The sequence below is a fragment of the Talpa europaea genome (assembly GCF_964194135.1).
Source record: "Talpa europaea genome assembly, chromosome: 9".
NCBI lineage: Eukaryota > Metazoa > Chordata > Mammalia > Eulipotyphla > Talpidae > Talpa > Talpa europaea.
Window position 1 is genome coordinate 97,961,838 of NC_140076.1, and position 21,541 is coordinate 97,983,378.

General features: G+C 32.3%; 1 protein-coding gene across 4 annotated transcripts in view; it reads left to right on the top strand.

The window, feature by feature from the left end:
• PTBP2 (polypyrimidine tract binding protein 2) overlaps positions 1-18,735 on the top strand; it is a gene marked incomplete at its 3' end in the record, with an annotated part of 73,248 nt that extends 54,513 nt beyond the window's left edge. Inside the window, exons 8-13 of one of the 4 annotated variants that reach the window (XM_084243258.1) lie at positions 11,052-11,191; positions 12,652-12,685; positions 13,103-13,195; positions 18,049-18,265; positions 18,365-18,442; positions 18,603-18,735. In XM_084243258.1, coding sequence (XP_084099384.1) covers positions 11,052-11,191; positions 12,652-12,685; positions 13,103-13,195; positions 18,049-18,265; positions 18,365-18,442; positions 18,603-18,735 — 695 coding nt within the window. Of the gene's footprint in view, positions 1-11,036; positions 11,192-12,651; positions 12,686-13,102; positions 13,196-18,048; positions 18,266-18,364; positions 18,443-18,602 lie in introns of all 4 variants that reach the window. The other 3 variants (XM_084243259.1, XM_084243256.1, XM_084243257.1) reach the window with 3 other exon arrangements.
• Between the last annotated feature and the right edge of the window lie 2,806 nt (positions 18,736-21,541).

Below are 21,541 nucleotides of genomic sequence, written 5' to 3' on the forward strand. Positions count from 1 at the left end.
TGTACAAAATAAAATCAGAGTATTTACAATTGTTATTTCATTGTAATTGTCATCTTAAGTTTTTTTTCTACTTTTTTTCTTAACCTACTTCCATACTTTTTGTTAGTCTGCTGACATTGTGATACGTTCCCTGCACATAATTTCATTGTCTCAAAATTATTTTCTCAAGTTGGATTCCTAGAACTGGAATTTTTGGATCAAAGAATGTTAAAGTCTTCTGATTCTTAATGAAAATTTCTTTCTAGAAAGGTGATAAAATTTCAGACTAATGGTAAATGAGACTGGTAATCTGCTTCTTCCCTGTCAGTGTTCAGTATTACATTTTTAATTTGATGTGATTATGGTTAATTTTTTTAGCAAGCTACTTTATAATTTTTAAACTTACTAGATAATTAGAAGTCTGAATTCCTATTGGGATGTAAAATGCTTATTAAGGATATTATTTTCATATTTGATATGAGCTGAGCCTTTAGCTTTATTTACATATTTCAGACTGACCAGTTTTGGGAGCATTTTTAAATATTCATCTCAATTCAGAAGTCTCCACTTATAAGCTACCATTAAGGTAACTTTTTAAAACCCCACACAATTTATAAAGATGACAGTCTTTATAAGGAATCACTTACGGTTTGCTTTCTAAAGTAGTCTTCAAACACATTTACAGCAACTTCCAATAATTGCTTTAGTAGTTTATGACTTCTAGAATAGTAACTTTTTTCTCCTTTTATTTGCTTCCAATGATATTTAATCAAAGGATTTCAGAGAACAACCAAATGTTGTACAACCAAATGTAATGATGGGAATCTTCTTCTAACAGTACTTGTTCAAAATGAAATAATTAATAGGTATTGCTTTATTTCAGGAATTCTGTAAGAACATAAGCGTAAGGTGATAATTTTTTTCTAAGTATTTAGAGACATTCACTAACTTGTATGAGTTTTTATTTTATCTAAGTACTTGACTAAATTTAATTACCTTGGAATCAATACTATGCATTTTGTTTGATTTATTTTAAGACTAACATCTATACCTGACTTCTCTGTTTCTTTCTTTTAGTGCTAGGAATCACAGTTTCTCAGAAAATGTAATTAATTCAAGAAGAGAAACTGGAGTGCTTTGTAATTAGTTAGAAATGTGACATCTAAATACATAATCACAAATCTGGCAGACTATTAGTTATTCACATATTCTACTTCAAAGAACAAGGTGATCAAAAATCCTTGCGATTATAAATTGAGACATCATTATAATGATCATTTTATCATGTTTAAATGTAGTTAATTTATTAAGGGGTGGATCAATTTTGGAGAAATTGCTAGAAGTAGTTGATTTTTTATGATGTTGTCTACATTTTAAAAATTGGGGCAGGTAGTATGTTTGGAGAATACTTTAGACCTTTCTGTATATTTGGGGTTTAAGAAAGTCAACCATTTTCATCATAAGGTCTTAAAAGAAAGGAAAAGCATACTTTCTGTAGAAAATTTGTGGATGTTAAAATAATAAGAAGAGATATAAGAAACATACAGTCATATATGTAGTTTGTAAAGTCCCAAGGTGTTAATAAGTGCTAAGGTTTAGCTTTGTAGCAAAGTTATTAGTATTGTCCTAAAAACATTCTTTATAACTATTGAGCAGTATTTTCTTGCCTTATTCAGTATAAATCTATGTTGGTATAATTCTTCTTTAACTACTTTAGTTAATTGAATTTACTTTTTCTCTTCTATGTATTTGTGATACAGTCTTAACAAGTAAAAATTGAAACAATTTTAAAAAATGATTTCTGAAAACTTGCTTTTCTTTGTTACTTTTGAATGGGCTCTTCAGATGTTATTTTTAAAATATGAATGGTTATTTCACTCATCTTTTACTAAATGTAATGAAATCCATATACCCATCATCTCAATTCAGTTCCTATTTTATTTCATCTGTTCAGTTTTTCTATGGTATTTTGAAGCAATGTCATGATCTCATCTTAAACATTAGCATAATATATCTATAGTGATGGCATTTTCTTATCAAATCATAATATAATTACCATTTCAATCAAATTTGACAATGATTTTTTAAATGTCATTGAATACCTAGTTCATCTTCAGGTTTACCCAGTTCTCACTGTTATTTTGTATGAGTTAAATTTGTTCATAGTGATTATTATTGTTGTTATGATCTTGCCCAATAGCCCCAAAAAGAAAGGAGGGTGGACAAAGGACTAAACAGAAATAGTTAACATTGAGATCTGTTTCTGTCAAAAAAGGATTTAGTCCCATAAAATAAAATGCTGGGAAGTATTAGTATTTTCTCAGTAAATACCAAGAGACTATATAAACCACTTCTTATAGCTAATTGTGAGATAAAGCTAACCTTCAGATATGAGTTATTTATTCAGTCAAGGGATTAACATCCCCTAAGTGTCCTTTTTCTTGTACCATGTGTATATGTCATCTATTTCTATTTATTTTTATCTATTTTTAATGTGATTTTGTAACATGTGCAGGAAAGTCATATCTTTTGTGAAACATTGCTACCTTATGCTTTTACAGTAGTGAGGAGGGAAAAAACTACAAACCCATGCTAATTGGTAGATAGCTAAGCAAAATGTTGTAACAGTGAGTTAAATGGAGCAGTCCTTGTATATTTTCTTACAATTTATTTAACTGATGCCTGTGTTTTTCCGTGTGTGTGTTTGTGTGTGTTGTTTAGAAAATAAGATATAGTCATTTATTATATTTTAGGTATTATTTAATTAGTTTTACGTTGTTCGAGGTTTTAGTATCTTCCAAGGAAACTAAAACATCAGGCAGTCTGACCCCAACAAGCTATTTGGAATTTCTTACCTTTTTTTAAAATTTGGAATTTCTTTTCTTTTTTTTTTTTTTTTTAACTGAACATTCAGTAGTCCCAGAGTCTAGGTATTCTCATGAGTTTGTAAGGCTATTTTCAGTTAATTATTGTGAATAGGCCATTAAATGGACTTTTAAAGAAAGAAATGCTGGTGAAAAGGTAATTCAAAGGTATACATATATCAGTTTGTAGGGAGTAGGGTCTTTTTGGCTGATTGCTGTTGATTAAAGAGCAATTTGCTCTTCCTATAAAATTTGGTCTCTCTGTCCAAGTGCCTAAATATCCTTCTGTTATAGTTCTAACTACTGAAAAATCTCTAAAACTAAAATAAATTTGTTCATATATGCATTTAAAATTGGATTCAGATAGAGCTATGTATTTTTATTTTTTCAAAAATCACATTAAAACTTATTTAAAAACCTAATGTTAGCAAAACCCTAATATGTAATATTCCATTAATAAGGCTAAGAAATTACGGTCATAAACCAAATAACTCATCAGATGTGCACACATTTGAAAGCTATCTACCAAGAAACACCGTAATAATTATTCATTAACATCTAAGAAATATTTCTAAGAAATCTTAAACTACATAGATTTTTTTTTTTTTAATGTGTCACTGAATGCCATACACCAAAATAAAGATGAAAAACATACACTTAAAAAAAGCAGTGCTTAACATGTTCAACATAAGTCAGAAATGTTTGGCCAAAAGAAAAAAAAAATCTTGTACTAATTTATTACTTCGTGTCCTAATTTTATTTCTGTTTTATCATCTAAGGATCTAGTTGGAACATGTCTCCTTCTCCATGTGTGCATTGTTAGAAATTGGTGTTGAGTTCTTTGGGTTTTTGAACTATTCCTATGCTATACTGTGGTTGTTGAATTTTAAAAATATTAATCTCACAAAATCTTTTAAAATACCTTGTTTAGAAAAGTTGCTGGAATTGAAGTAGAACTGTTCTTTTTTTAATTTTTTTCTAGTGAGTGAAATATTAACTTCTGAATTACAGATTAACCTGAAGCAAATACCTTAACAGGGTTTATTTAACATGAATCTTTTAAAAATGTTTGAATGAATGCATTTTTATAGGAAATTATTTTTTGTCTTCTGAGCAAAGGAAGTAATGTTTGGTGGTAATTGGTACTTTGGAGAGATTATGTTCATAGACGTGATAATAAACATTAGAGAAAATATCTTATATCAGTTCATGTTGATATCAGTTCAGCATTTTCAAATGGAATAAATAGGTTTATTACTATAGGACTAAAATGAGGAATTAAATAGGATTAAAATTGTAAATTCCTATTCCTTTCAGTAGTTACTGTGAAGTTATTCATGGAGTGATTATAAATGAAATTAACAATGTATTATTGTTATAGATATAGGAAAGTTTCTGTTACTCTTGGAAGAAGTGTGCTTTAGAAAGAAAGGAGAAAATAGGATGTTATTTTAGGATTAAAGCAGAACCTAAGAGGAAAAGTTTGCAGTAAGGAAGTGTGCACAATTGTTAAGAATATGGGCTCCAAATTCAGACTTCTGAGTTCAAAACCTGGCTCACTTTTCTTTTCAGTTTCTGCTTCTACATTTGTAATGGATATGCTGACAGTAGTCCATGTGTTTTAAGACTATAGTGAGGATTAAAGGCGTTAGTATTTGCAAAGAACTTTGTGTAGTACCTGGCATATAATTGAATGTTTAGTATGTATTAGCTTCTATTTTCAAGTCTAGCTTAAGTTCTAAAACTGATTGTAGTGGATTGGACAGAGTATACTAGAAAGGTTGGCCCTAGAAAATACGATCTTTTTAAGGACCATTGTGAGAACTAGAAGGGATTTTTATCAAGCTCACACAGAAATTTAGGGGCAGAGCTGGAACCAAAACGGAAGTAATCATTTTCATAATGGTCCAAATTATTTTAACTATTCTTTGTTACTATGAGGAAAAGGGAACGGATAAGAGAAGACTTTTGAAGTTGGTTAAAAAATTAGAGGGAAATATGGTCTCAACTTTATACTCGTGATCTCAGTCTTGTACTTACTGAAGATACAATCTCTAGTAAGATTGAGAGTGAGAGGATAAAGGGCTAATGTCTGGTGGATTTTTAGGGAACTTTGGAAGATAAACTAGGAAATTACGAATGTTGGATAACACAATGTTTGTAAAATGAATTTTCAGTTATATGTTCACTCTCAGTGCTTTACAAATCCAGGTGAAAGCATAGCCAAAATGTAAAGTTTAATTTATTCAAGACTGGTTTTGGAAAACACTGAAAGGTTAATAACAAGTGAGCCAAAACAGGCTACATACTAAAGTCAAGTCAAGGAAGGATAGGGAAATAGTCACCTTAAAGGCCAAAAGTGGGTTCAGTGATTCAGTAGGAGTCGTATCAAGAAGACCATAGACTGAATTCAGGAAAGGAGATGTAAATGTTAGAAATGAATGGGAAATAAGATAGAGAAAAGAAATTCCAAAGATGTAACAAGAGAGTTTGCTAAAGTGGATTGATGTAAATTTTAAGAAATTGTGAAACCAGAGTGTTTAGCAGATCAAAGGATGATGACAGGAACTGAGAGAGAATATAAAGTCAAGTGCTCAAGTCCTTATGTAATGAGAAAAAATGTCCCAGTGACCTGATGGCTCTTCAGATGAGAGATGATTTCATGACATTCACATCAAAAACTGTCCTAATTGATGGTAGTAGAACAGCAGTCTGAAAGTAACATTGGGTGGTGGGGCACAGTGATGAATAAAACATCCTTTTTTTCTTCCCTTTGGGGAAGGGTTTAGGAAGATAAAAATGACTTAAGAGGACTATAAGTTTTATTAGGACAAAGCAAGCTTTTAATTAAAAACCTTCTCTAAGGGAAATGGTGAAATATGTTGTTAATGATAGAAAAGAATGGATTCCAGAGGGCAAAATGGGAATTGAAGGAAATGTTGGTGGAAGAGGAGGTATGGATTGTTTAGGAAAGAATAGCTATTGTCACTCTTATCAAGAGTGATTATTTTATTTGAAAATCAGGAAATAAAATGTAGAAACTTCTCCTCCTACCTTGTACTTTCCAAATTAGAATGGATCTCAAAGTTCCACCGCCAGCCCTCCAATTAGAGGTATATATATAAACAGTGAAAAGAAGTAACACCAAAAGAAATCACATAACTGACTTAAAATAGAAGTTTTAGAATGGGAAATAAAGGGGATAAAATACGCTGTATCCTAAAGGTCATAAACTATCAGTGAAGGGGAACCTAGGGAGATAGGACTAAATGTAATTACAGGAACCTGGAACCCTCAGAAATGAGATGCTAACTAAGGAAATCTGAAAAAAGTTTGGATTTTAGTTTAATACCAATATTGACTAATTGCCTACTGTATTAATTAATGCAAGATGTTAATAATGGGGGACAGATGTTAATGAGGGATGATTACATAGGAAGTCTGGAAAACTTTAATCTTTCTGTAAATCTAAAAATACTGAGGGCCTCACTGGTGGTGCAGGGGGTTAAGACACAACCTGTGAAGCTATCCGCAGCCACTGCAGCACATGAGTTCAATCCCTGGCCAGGGAGCTAGCTACCCACATGGCATAGCAGACCTCTCCTGACTAGCCTGCTGCTCCCCTCAGCAGAGTATTTTAGTGAATGTGTCTGTTCTATTCCGCCACTCTCTCTCTCTCACCCCCCACCACCTCTGGCCTATACCCCAGTTCTTATATACATAAATCTTTTTTTAATTACATTTTTTTTTTTTTAATACAAGCACTGGGTACAATAGAAGCATGGGAGAGTGAGAGAATTCACCAGAGCGGGGAACAGAACAGGCAGACTGATGAAATACACTGCTGAGGAGAGCAGCGGGCACAGCAGAAGAGGTTTGCGTGCCATGTGGGGGACCCTCACCGGGAATCGAACCGGCGCTGCAGAGGCTGCAGGCAGCTTTCCTTCCGGTGGCCGGGAATCGAAACCAGCACTCAACCACTGCGCCACCAGAGGAGGCCCATATACATAAATAAATCTTAAAAAATAAAAATAAAAATACTGATTACAAATCAGATAAAATTTGTAAATGACTTAAAATACTTTAATTCTAAGGTGAAATGGGCAAGGTTAAGGTTGCCTATGTGCATCAGCAAAATACTGAAGGGAAGTAGATTTATATCACTTGATCTCTCTGGAGTTTGGATCTTTATCATGTATATCATTGTGTGTCCCATTAGTTTCAGTGGAAAAAAAAGATTAGTGAATAGTGTTAGAACATGAGAAATACACAAAATTGCTAATCACTCAATGTCTGGTCAACTGGTGGAGATTATGCTGCATCAAAAAGATCCCTTTGTCACCTTCCTTTTCTTTAGCATATGCAGTTTAGAAGTTCTTTGACATTCTTTTATCCTTATAACAATCCTGGACATAGAACAGACATTTTTACCCCCCATTATCAATGTGCATAAATAGTACTGTTTTTCAGAATGTAATTTTAAAGGTGTAAATCATTAAAATTACTGTTATTTCTCCAGCTAAAAATCCATTGGAGCCAATGTGTATAAAATGTTTTATATACTTTATACAAAGGGAAGTTGGTATATTGTCTCACCTTATAGCTAGGTGTTAACGTTAATATGAAAAATACAATATAGAATTCTTTTTCAGAATTCCGTGTCATGGTGTAAATGGTGGATCTTGAAATATTTCATAACTTTTTATATTTTTATTGTAGCAGACATTTAGATTAAGCCTAAAAGAGTTCTTGCCTGATTGACAGTAATTTTTCAGAGAAAATTATACTGAGGAAAATTGTGGAATCTATCTATCCTTAGAGACTTTAAAAATCCATTAAAAACTCAGACCATTCCAGTGATTTAGAACTAAATAAGGATAGCTTAAGCAGTTTTCCTAAGTTTATCGGCCCTGGGGGAGGAAATAGGGGAAGAGAAATACTTATAGGTGGCATTAAAGGACAATGACTGCCTCTCATTTTTAAAAGTTCTGTTGCACCACCCTCCAGGATGCCTGAAATGAGGACTCATTTGACAGTAGAATAGACCACCTGACTGGACACAGTGGCCCAGAATGGTCAGACAGTAACAACAGTGGAGGCTTCCTCATAGGTTACTTTTCATTTTTTGGTAAGCTTTCTGTTACTTCCTTACTTAGAAGGAAATAAATTGCATTTATTTTGAGCATACATTCTTTCTTACTAGAAAATAAGTAGTTATTTTTACTAAAGATGACCTTATTTGTTAAAATATAGCTTTCTCAGGCATTTTTAAAAGTCTCTGTTCTGTCACACTTAGAAAAGAACTTCAGCTTTGACTTTTAATTCTTACTTACTGTTTTAAATTTCTTTAAATTTGTTAATTTTTTTCTCATTGACCATTTTTTTCCATGATAAGGTATGGTATTTTAAATAATATGTCATCAGGGTATCTCTAATACAAAACCCAGATTTCAAAATATTTTTTTTAAATGATAAAATATCTTGAAAAATATTTTTTGAAAAATACTTCTTCACTTAAATTTTTGGCCTTTTTTTATTAGCTTGTTTAATTGTATAATGGACATGTAGTTTAGAGGAAACCATTTTTTGCAAAAAAGAAATATTTTGTTAAGACTATCATGTTTAGACAGATCAAATTTATGTATTTCATGAATTAGTAACTTTTCTTGAAATGGTAACCGGGAAAGACTAATAATAGGTCTGACTTAGGACTATTTTGGAAGTATCAGTAGTTTTTTAATCTCAGTCTGAAAGAAAAAGAATGTGTGAATGTGTGTTCTTATGTTTTAGAAGTTTCTTGGTTTTCATTACTGATGTATTAAATTATCAATTGCTATAACCCAAATAAAAACTCTCTGTGGTTTTTAGTAATTTTCAAGAGTATAAAGGGTTCCTGAGACCAAAATGTTTGACACCTTCTTCAGTGTATGATTTAAATTCAAGACAATTATAGATAAGTAGGATATACACAGTATTTTGATAAACAGAAGATAGTTGTAAGACTCAAGGGAAGTACTGAGAAAAGCCAAGGGTTAGGAGATTTTTAAGAGTTTGATTTTGGTAAATATAGTAAGTAAGCTCTTCAGTTAAGTTTTTCTGACTTATTGGACCCTGAGAATTACTCATTGCCTATTAGAATTGAAAATAAAACCAGAAATTAAACTGGTTTAATTTTTTATTGTAGAAAAAGAACAAGTTAGATGTCTTAGATGGATTTTTTTAAGTCTTCCTTATTAATAAAAGGGAATTTGAGGGTTGATACTGAACTTTTTCTTCATGCCATGAATTGCAGCTGGTGTATATGTGTTTGTTTGGGGCCATCAGTGGACCCTATTAAAGACCAACATACTCAACAGAATTTTTAGTTACTTTTTCTACTAAAAGGTGGCCAAATAGAGACATAGGAGCACTAGAATGATTTAACGTTGTAATGTCAACATCTGAAATTTCTGCCACTGTTGAATAATTATGTTATTGTTAACTTTAGTTGCCTGGTATGTTCATTTAGCCAAAAGCTATCTGAAAATACCAACAATGTTTAAAGAGGAGGGCAAGGAGTCTCTAAGAGTAGTAACAAGAATAGAATTACTGTGGCACATGCCTAAGAATTAGGAATGTATTGTATCTTTATACTTGACAAAAGCAAGCAAATCAAATTATTCATTGAATTAGAATGTTAAATAGAAACAGTCTATGACGCACTGTAACTGTGCTAATATGGAGAAGTAAATTTCTATTTTAAAATTAGATCCTTATTTCTGGGATTTACTGTAAACAAACTGTACGTGAGTGAAACTAAGATTGACCGTGCATTAGTAATTGTTAAATCAGTGTGACAGATATATGGGATTTCATTATTCAGCCTACTTTTGTACGTATTGCAAATTTTTCCAAAACAAAAAGTGAAATCTAAACAAATGAAGAAATAAGAGAAAGGGGATCATAAAAGATGGTTGTCACCAAGGTGCTGAAATAAACTCAGACAGTGCAAGATTGTAAATGAGAAACTGATGGAATTCTCAAAGAGAAGGGATAAAAGGAACTTGGAGGGGGAGATTCTGTAAGTCAGAAACTTAAAGAGGTTAAGAACTGTTAATCTTAACTTCAAACTGCCAGTGAAAAGTCATAGTAGTTTCTATATAAAGTAAAAAGATCAGAAACTTGGCTGAAAGAATAAGATAACTGAAATCAAAGGTAAGAAGAGCACATCCTTAGGACATACACAAGAAGGCTGGAAAGAGAAAAGAAGAAATAAAACATGAACATTATGGGACGACAGTGCTAAGGGCCAGTTCTATCCAGGTATGTCATGAATTAACTTTGTTTAGATTGGATGTCTGTTTCCTTTATCACAGGAACGAGAAAAAGAGCATTTAATTCATTATTTTAGGCAACTGATACTGAATAAGCTGGTATGTAAGAACTTAAGGGATGGTAATTGAAAAGTAGATTAAAAAATGTTGAGACTAAAAGGAATTTCAAGAATGAATGACTTAAATATCTTAATGTTGATATAACAGGAGGACTGGAAAGTAGAAGAAGGAAGTGTTAAAATTGATAGGCAAAGGATGAGAAAATATTGAAAGTATGTGTTATAAAGACATTCTTTATACTGGGATGTTTGCAAAACTTGTGTTCATTATTATTTGGAATTAAATATTTTAATATTTTCTCTAGATAATTTGAGTAAGTTAAATGATATTCAAGGTGATTGTCTCTAGGAACCAAAAGACTTATGATACATGAATTGTATTGATTTTAAGTGTGAGTTTATGAACGTCACATGCATGTGTGTGTGTATAATATATGATAATATATAAAATGTGTGAGTTACAATTATGTTGAAGATAAATTTTAGATCTGTATCTCAGTATAAACTAAGAAAGTGAGTATTTCAAGTCTCTGACTTGAAAATATATTTATGCTTTGTTTGCTTTTCATAGGAAATGGGCTGTTATATTTAATTTTTTAAGATAATACAGGTATGTACCTTAGTTTTAATAATGATTCATTCAAACCAGTTATTTTTCTCTAACTGTATGTATCAGCAACCCCTTTGCTAAATGTAATAAAAATTGACTTTCAGGAACCATTTGGAATGGTCAATCCTCAGCCGTGCCGAGATCGTGCTTAAATTGGTTTTTGTAAACGACTTGTGTGTGTTTCGTAAAATATGCTTTATTTTAAAATTAGGGCTTCCTGTTGCAGCTGTTCCAGGAGCTCTGAGTCCTTTGGCTATTCCAAATGCTGCTGCAGCAGCTGCTGCAGCTGCTGCTGGCCGAGTGGGTATGCCTGGAGTCTCAGCTGGTGGCAATACAGTCCTGTTGGTTAGCAATTTAAATGAAGAGGTTAGTAATTTTCTAATTTTTATTCTCTAACTCCATTTCATTTGTGAAAGTTTTTCATGTTTATTTCATTTTGCACTTGCCTTTCTTTTTATGTACATTCATTAGTCAAAGTATTTTCTGTATGTTCCTACTTCTGAATAAAGTCTATGTACTTGTTTAGGTAACAATACTTTATTTCCTTAGATGGTCATATTTCTCTCTCTCTATATATATATATATTTTTTTTTTTAACCTAACTACCTATTTTTCCTAAGAAAAATATGGTGAAGTACTGTAGTTTGGCTTTTTATCTTTTTGTTGTTATCAAAGGCAACTGTGAACCAATTTGCAGATTTAATTGTAAAACAGTTTTGCTCTTTGCCTTTCTAATTATTTGCTTATTCATTTCATGCTTATGTGTCATTGCATTTTTTTAAATCTTATTTTATGTGAACTACTCTAATACATTTTTCTTTGAAGGTTCTTCCAAAGATCTTGACGAGGCACTCTTCCAGCCTTTCTTAGTAATTTTTTCTTTGCAGTTATTAGTCATTGTCGTCTAAAAATATTTTTCACTTTATTCCCTCCCCCACCTTCTTGTTAAAGAAAATTTATTGCTGAGTTATTTTCTTTAGTTGTACATTTTATGTCTGGTATATTTTATTTTGATTGCTATGAAAGCTGGTATGAAATGTGGGAAGCTCAATGTATCAGTTTATGGTGTCTAATTTGAATATTTGTTTCATTTTAATTGGCCTTTGTTAATATGAACATAAAGCTTATTTTATCATTTAATACTATTGTCATTCACAGTTCTGCATGCTAAAATGTTTGAATCAGAGTGCCCTTGTTTTTATTTTAAGACTTTTGCCTGCATTTCATAACCAGCCATGCTTATGCAGTTAAAGTTCAAAGTTTAAAATTCCTATGCATGCTTTCCTTCCCTATGTTGAGATGAAATGCTGTAATTTACTCTTTGATATAGATGTACTTTACCCATATTTGTCTTGGATGACTACATTTTACTCAGTTTTTCTTGTACAGTACATAAACCAACCATTTTCTGACCAAATTCCTGCATTTCCTATGTACTGACCTATATTTTATTTTTTTTTGTTCCCCGATTCCTTATTTTTTTCTTCTGCATTGCTGTTACCCTTCCCCATTTCATCCTTTTCCCTGTGTGTTCACCTCCCCTTTCCTTGTCTTTTCCCAAATGCCCATTCCCTTCCCTGTCTTACCTTTATTTTCCTTGTCCTTGTCTTCATTCCCTGTCTCCATTCCCTATGTTCATGCTTCTGTGCTTGAACAAATGTTCCTCGGACCAACTTGCCCCAATTAACCGCCTTGAACCATGATCCATGACCACCTCACCATTCTGCGGGAACCACCCTTCGTTATGGATGATCTGTTCATCTCCGCTCTTCCTCGACTCTTCTCTCTTCTTGTCTTACGCTGCTTGCTCTTCTCTCCTTCTAAAGATGGTTACGCCCCAAAGTCTGTTTACCCTCTTCGGTATGTTATTGTTAGCACTATACTTTTATTATTGATTTGATTTTTGTTTCACCTTAATTCTTATTTGTAGCTAGCACTTTGGCTTAAAGTTGAATAGTAAATCTTTTGCTATTTTTCTTTGCTATTTAAAACTCTCCATAGACACAAAATTTATTTTAATGCATGCTGATTTATTTTGCATGGTCTTTAATTTAATATCATTCACATAGCTTTGAGGGTTTATCAAAAATTATTCTTTTCAAAATTCACTGTTCAAAATCTTGATCTCCTTTATTCATTTGTGAGAATGAGGAGTTTGAATGAGTGATCATGTTGATGTCTGAATGTTTCATTAATATGTCAGAAAGATAATCTTTAACTGACTTGCCCGTAAAATTAATTTCATTTTTGGATTACCTCTCTGTGGCTCCAAAAAAGGTGTTTATGGAGATGTGCAGCGTGTGAAGATTTTGTACAATAAGAAAGACAGTGCTCTAATACAGATGGCCGATGGAAACCAGTCGCAACTTGGTAAGATTAAATTATGTATTATCTATACATTCTACGATCGTCAACTATATAATGTAAATCTGTGAATAAGCAAACCTCTTTATGTCAGGTATAAATCTCTTTTTAATAGCCAGAGCTTTTACAATGTCATATGTTTATGTGTCAATGTGAATAGTTATAGATGATGAACATTTTCTGCTACCTTCTTTATAATTTTCCACAGTCTAGTGGAAAAAAGTTTTGGCTCTCAATGCAATATTAATTTCACATAAGAATTACGGCATTTAAAGATTCTTGGTATTTTCTGTTTCTGGTCACACTCTAAGTGATTGAAATTAAACTAGTCATATAGTCCTTGAAATCCTGATTAATTTTAAAAAGTTATGTGGAAAATGTAATTTAGAGCTACCAGGTTCTTACAAAATGAAAAACCTGTGCTGAAAACATTGTTTTTGGAATCTTAAAATATATTGTAGTCAAGTTATACTTATTAAATGATTAAAATTTGTAGTTTTGACTTCCTAGACAATATCAAATCACAAATCTAGATTACAGCTATGTATTCATTATGTGATTGAATGTAAATATCAATATGTTTGAGTTCTATTTATGGAAATTCAGGGATGATATACTTTTATAATTTTGAAGTTTGCCCTTTTTGATGAGATGATGACTGGACCTTTTGGCCTTTGGTGTTAGATGTAGTTCGGTAACTCAAGTGTAGAAAACTTTATTGGTCAATAGAGATAACCCATCTTTAAAGCAAGACATGTAAAAGTGCTAATCATGTTAACATATGCTTAGAATTTTTCTTCTTCTGCTTGGGTGCACTTTAATACTCTAGTGGGGTAGTTATAAGTAGTATTTTACAATGTCCCATGCTTAAGTAAAAAAGTCTATGAGAATAGTTCTTACTTTCTCATCCCCCTGTGAGGTGTGGGTAGCATTAGTCTCCTATAAGTAAGAGATACACAGTTATTATGGTTGAGAAGTACCTGAGATAGAATTTAAGGCTCTTGGATATTATTTTATGTAGGTTTATTTTAAATTAAGTAATAATTTTTATTTTCATTATACTTGGTTAGTTACAAAATGTTACTGAGTCCCTGCACAAGAGATTTGTTTTTTTCACAGTTCTGGTGGGGACTTCCTTCCTGGCTTGCAGATGACTGCCTGTTTCCTCAGATGACTTTTCTTCTAGATCTCTGATGTCTCTTCCTTTTAAAAGGACACCAGTCTTATTAGCTAGGGCCTCATCCCTATGAATGTACTTAACCATAATCACCTCCTTAACAAAAGGCTCTATAGCCAAAGTCATGGGGGAGAAGGGGAAGGATTAGGGCTTCAATATAGGAATTTTGGTTGAACACATAATTTTGGACAATCTTTCCACTAAAGCTTTGACTTAGAGGCATTAGTTCTATTTATGTCTCATTGTTGCTATGGTAGATTGTGCTTTATGGTCTTGCAATATCAATAAACACATCTCAAAACCCACATAAAACTAGAATATGCTATTGAAAAAATAAGACTTAATATGCTTTGTTTCTGGGCTCTGTTCTCATTCTTCTTGGTTTTGATTGTATTTAGAAATACAGTTGACTCTTGAACAACGTAGGGGCTAGGGGCACGACTGTCTCCCCACCTCAGTTAAATCCCTGTCTCACTTTTGACTTAAAAACAACTGATTAACACAATTTGTATGTTATGTGTATTATGTAGTGTATTACAATAAAGCTAGGAAAAATACATTGACAGTACTACATTTGTTGATAAGATAAATATGCATAAAAGTGAACCCATATTGTTCAAGGGTCAACTGTACTGTTTTACCATATAGGCAGATATTTTAATGTTTAGGAGAAAGGATTGGCAAGAAATATTGAGATACTAGTGTTAAGCCAGTTAGATATCTAAAACAAAACATGAATGTTTTGCAAATATTAGCAGCCATATTAAATCATTTCAAACCAGAGCTTTAAAACTTACAAACATTAAGATATTTCTTTAGTAAATTCCTACCATTTTAGAAGTATAGCTCTTCAAAGATTAAAAATAAATTCTACCTATAACTCTATAGAGTTATATTTAGTATATATTGGCTTTCATTTCAACTAGAGAGAAGCATTGCTGTCCTCATAAAAGAGATTTCAAGAGACATTTCCTCCTAAAACAAAGGAAAGGAGGAGAAAAGAGCAAATTATATGAGAAAAACAGAAAACAAATTGAAAAATTGTAGAAAGAAGGCGAGATGCAAAAAAAAAAAAGCAAGATGCATTAGTAATAATCATAAAGGGAGTAAATTCATCCATTAAACGAACAATTTAAAAAAGGCTGCCTATCCGCTATTTACAATAGTGTTGGATGGGGAAGGGTTGAAAGTAAAGTGAAGTAATAAAAATGATATATGGGGCAAATAGTAACCAAAAGAAAACATAATTATAGTTCACCAGGAAGTCACAAGCTTTATGTATGTTTGTGGCTAATTAAAATGGCCCGAAAATATATAAAACAGAATTATAGATTGAACTGAGCAAATTCACCATCATAGCAGGGGATTTCAACCCACCTTTCTGAATTATGTTTCAGATAGACAAAAGAAATGATACAGCACAATTATCTAAACAGAATTATAAATATATAGTTAATTTATCTAACAGTTATATAGGGAACATATTTTTGTAACTACATGTGTCAGTGTTACGGAATGTAAATGGCAAAGTTCATGCAGACTGCATTCTCTGACTTGCACAACTAATGAATTCTGAAAAATATTTGAAACTAAAAAATGTACTGTATAAATAAGATGTGTGGTACAGTGAAAAGTGGTGTTTTGATAGAAGGCTTTAACTTTAAGAATAATGATTTAAACCCAAGGAATGGAAATGATAAAGATTAGAAAGCTACATGTTGGGTCCTTTGAAAAGACTAAAAATAGACAAATGGATGTCCGTGTTCATTTTTAAGAAATGAGAGGGCAACACAAGTATCTTTAGTGACAAAGGGGACAACTTGCTAGAGCTCTTATTCCCATTACATAAGCTGCAAACATCTGTAAATCTTAGCTTTCATTCCTTAACATCTTCAGCGGGGAAAGAAAACAATTATATTCAGAAAAAAAAATGCCATTTTCACTGTGCAACATTGACTTTTCTGCCATTGATTACTTTATTTATGCTATATTTATTTTTAACTTAAAAATCCCATTTCAGATCTCTTTGTCAATAATTAGCTGACTTAGATAGACTCTTTCTCATTCCTTTTTCCTGGGATAGCTGTTGGGTTTTTTGCTTTAGTTTATAATCCGATTCTCTGTTACTCCTCAGCTTTATACAGTTACCATGCCTAGAACTTTTTATTGTTTTCTTACTCTGTCACTATCTTTGTCCAGTCTTTTTATAACTTTTCAAAGGTTTACTATGACAGCTTTCTTATGACAACCTTACTTTATACTTTTTCCCCAAAACTCTTTTCTAGAACATTTTGTGAGTTGGTAGCATTTTAAACAAGCAAAATAGAATTACGGAACTTTTAAGATATTTTAAAACTCAGAAAAGTTTTATTATAAAGAGATACGTACTTAACTATGGTTAAGTGAGTTTATTTTACAGGTATAAATTCATAAGCGTATGTGAAGTGCAATATAAAGTTAGAGAAAATTCAAGCCTGAGAGATTTTTTTTCTGTTAGCCTCAGTTAGAAATTTAACAAAAAAAATTTTTAATCTGTAGTAGCACTACAATAAAATAATCAGGAAGAGTAAATTGTTACAAATTAAGGAGGAGATATGTGAAAAAGTATTTTGATTATTTTATAAATTGTACTTTAATGCTTTTACAGCATTTTCCTTTTTTGTATGACAGGATGCATGGACTTAATAAATTGTGGTTAACTCCTGTCAGAGTATCTAGTATACTAATGAATTAAAAATACTTTTAGAGTACGGATTTTGTTCTCATGTCCCCGCTCTTCCACATTGCTTTTACCTCTCGAATACCTTTAATACTTTGATTTGGCCTTCAATTTAGCTAAAATATATGGTAGTAGCCACTGTAATGTTCTGTTTAGGCACCATGCTGTGTGCTGGGATGGTTCCAGTCTTTGTGTAGCTTACAGTCTGAAGGAGGATATGGATATTAAAATAATGATAAATTTAAAAAGACGTATACTGCGTGGGAATATTTGAACCTTTCAAGAGTATATGGAGAGGCCTTCCTGAGGAAGTAACAGATAAGGAGATGAATTGTTATTAAATAGAACATCAAGCACACAGGGCTAAAGATAAGAACTAGGACTTGATTAAAGGAAATTTTTGTATAGCTGGAACATAAAGTATAAGAAGTACTGTGCTAAAGTACTGTTTTGTGAGATCTAAATGGTTCTTACTACTTGATTTCCAGCACTAACATAGTGGTACTGTACATTATTCATAGATAATCTATTCGAAGAATAAGTTTAAACTTTATTCTTAAGGGTTTTAAGCAGGTATAATGATCAATTTTGTACTTTACAGAGGTCTTCCAGCTGCAGTGTATAGAATTGAAAATAGAAAAATTCACTGGGGAGACAAATTAGAAGATTGTTAGCCACATAAAAAGTGGCAATCCTACATGAATAGATGAATTTGAGAGAGTTAGGAAGAGTATCATGACTCGTGAAAAAGGAGAAGTGTTATCAATAACTTAAGTTCCTTCTTGAACACCTTAAGTATATGAAAATAGCAGAATTGTTAAGAGAGATTCATAATCTGGATTTTTTTTTTTTGGCCACATAGCATGTCTTCCAATGCAAATAAAAATACAGGACTCTATTCTAAAACTTTGTTGCTTTGAACTTTGTTCATACTGTTTTTTAATAAGCATTTTCTTTTCGTAGCCATGAACCACCTTAATGGACAGAAAATGTATGGAAAAATTATTCGTGTTACTCTATCTAAACATCAGACTGTACAACTACCTCGAGAGGGACTTGATGATCAAGGGCTAACAAAAGATTTTGGTAATTCCCCATTGCATCGTTTTAAGAAACCTGGATCCAAAAATTTTCAAAACATTTTTCCTCCTTCTGCTACCCTTCACCTATCCAATATCCCGTAAGTATTAAAACTGGAGATTAAGGGTATACACACTTTAGGAATAAAATATAAAATGTATTAATCTTGACTCTCTTTTCCCCCATTTAATTTTCCTAGTCCTTCAGTAGCAGAAGAAGATCTACGAACATTATTTGCTAACACTGGGGGCACTGTGAAAGCATTTAAGTTTTTTCAGTAAGCAAGCTTTCTTGTCTTTAAATTAGTGACTTGATAGAAGTAAAAGTTTTCTTTAAATAGTTCTTACTCTTGTTTTTTAGAAACTTTTGAAATGAGCAAAATTATTTAAGCCCTTCCTGGTTTTTATGAAGTATCTAATTTCATAATTTTGTTTCAGAAGAGATCACAAAATGGCTCTTCTTCAGATGGCAACAGTGGAAGAAGCTATCCAGGCCTTGATTGATCTTCATAATTATAACCTTGGTGAAAACCATCATCTGAGAGTGTCTTTCTCCAAGTCAACAATTTAAATGGGAGATGAAGATTGGGGGTGAATCACATTGTTTGGTGTCATCACCTATTGACTGTTCAGAAAAGTGGGGACCAGAGTTTGATTTTTTTGTTGTTGTTTCCTTTTTTTTATTTTCATGCTGTTATCATTCCTTGGTTAGAAAATGAAATGGCATATGTAAAGGCAGAGTTACTGCTATATTTCATCTATTCTATAGAGAAGCCATTTTTATTGTCTGTTTAAAATTTCAGTTTAATTTTACTTTTTTTCAACTTAGTTGACATACGTGCCTTAAAAAGGAAAACTAGTGTTGCTATTGTGCATTTACTAGAAAAAAGGAATTGGTTGTCTAGGGCACATTGTTATATGGGAATTACAATATGTTTAGGCAGGGGTGTGTAAAAAGGTTAAGTTTTGTTTCTCCTGCTTGGAACTTATTTTCAATTATTGGCTTGTCATTTCTTTCTATTAATCAATAAGATACATGATACTGAAAGAATAAAGCAGCATTTTTAGTTTATACTATCTTAGGCTTTATTGCTTTAAAAAGACATTGGCCTTTTGTATTTCACAATTCTGGTCTAGATTCAGTTATGAATGTAGGCATTAGTTAAAATTAACAAGATGCAGCGTATTACTTTCTTAATGCAACAAAGTGATTTCTGTAAGTTTGAGCCCTATGTGGAAAGCATTGTGGAATCTTAACCTTTTTGTACACACTCTTGTGGGACGTATCATATAAATGTCAGCACTAAGTAATGTCTTGTTTGTGGCTGAATATTTTTCGTAGATGTTTTTGAAGTTGACATGACTTACGTGCATTTAAATATATATTGCCATCCTTAGTTTGTAATTAAGATTTGGAAATATGGTTGTGGATTTCTGAGCATGTGCAGACTGGTCTAGCTAGTTCAGGAACTGGTGCATGTATTTTTCAAAGATAAAGAAAGTGTACTGCGAAAATTTGCAGGAAGATTAATTTTGTGGCAGTTTTCTAAAACTGACAACCAGGTGGGACCAAAGTTTATGTGCCTTTAGTCTTAATTTACCTTGCATTGTAATATTCAGTTTTAATAAATCTTCAAAAATATTTTGTATTTAGGTATAGATCTGACTTTAATAAAAACATGGCTCAGAATCTACAGGTCAAATTAATTTGAATAGTTCTTGTCAATATGAATTGTTGATTCTGTTTAAATGACCAATACTTTTTGAAATTGATGTACTTAGTTTCAAGATTCATAGATTCTGTTATCTATGTAGACAGAATGGTCATGTATATTTTCTATTAGTTGAGTTTTTACATCTTTAGAAATGTAAAATTCAGTATAGTTTGAAAGCGGCACAATTAAAAATTAATTTTCTAACAAAGTTGGGAGGTTTGATGGTTGTTTAATTTCATTTTGTGTGTACTCTGCTTACCTCTGTAGCATGCTCAATAAACACTTCTGTAGCTCTGTATTCACCTTTTCTGTCTTTCTCTGCTGCCTTTTCTCTCTTCTCTTCTTTGTTTTCACTCCACTGTGCTTCTAAATTCATGTTTATTCTCTGCCAGGGTGGGAAAGGAATAATAATTCTATGACTTTATACCATAAATAAATCTAGATGCTGTGAAAATATACCAGCTGTTTTTTTTTTTTTTTAATTTAAAAGATGGTAACTGCTTTTCAGGAGGACACATATTAAACATTTCCCACCCTGTAAAATTCTGCTTTAAAGACATAACTTTTATTGTAGCTTGTTAATTCTTTCTATCTTTTTTGTTGTTGTTATTTTTTTTTCCAGTAGATTTATGCACTGATAGATCTTTTGGATTTGCCATGCTCTCTTGCTGCAGTTTCATCTTTTCATCTTTTGTGTCTGCCAAAGATTTCCTACTAATCTGAGACTACTTTGTGATTTTTAACAATGGGTACTCGATGTTATTGGGAGGAAACTTGGGAGGAAACAGTAACATATCTCCTGCTTTTGCCTGGGGTGGGAAGGAAGGTACACATTCAGGTATTTTAAAACTTAAGGGTTTTTCACTTTTTAAAGGATTCAGATTGGGGTACTATTTGTATTACTAAGAATGTTTTAATTCTCAACACAGGTTGTTGGTCCAGTGATTTTGGAGTTCTACTTGTTCCTTAGGTTTATTCTGACAATTATGCAAAACTAATACATTAGGAAGATAAAAAAAAGAATGTGCTTTATATTATCAGAATATCCAGTCACCTTCAAAAATTACCATAAGGGTAATTGCTTACAATTGAGTCAAAACATTGGGGTAATTTGAAGGTAGGTGAGGTGATTTTTTTTTTTTTCTTAAATTAGCATGTGAAACGGGCACTCTAGCACCAACAGGTGGGCCTAAAGCCTGTGTTAAACCAATACAGTGGTTAATGAGTAATTGAGCAGCACTTCTTAAGTATTAAGTGGTGGTTGAAATACCCGAAAATAGGTACTATTCCCTTTTCAGGTAGTTTTTGTAGGTGGTACTAGCTTGGAAGAAGCAGCAGAAATCCTGAGATCTGCGTGGGTGAGGTTGTGCCATTTACTGACCTGGGATTATTCCCAGTATCTCTGATGGGCAATGGCCAGAAACCAAAATTCCTCCAGCAAAGGGGGTGGCAGATTCTGTGGTCCTTCCAAAACCAGCAAGTCAGGAAAAGGGCAATACTGGACATCCTACAGTATATTAAATAAACCCAGTCCTTAGTATGCAGTAAACATCTTCTGTAATTGGAGAAAATACAAGCTTTGTCATAATTTTTACAACTGTATGACTCAGCTTCAGACTCAATCTCTTACAGTAAAGTAGCTAACGGTGTCCTGTTCTTAAA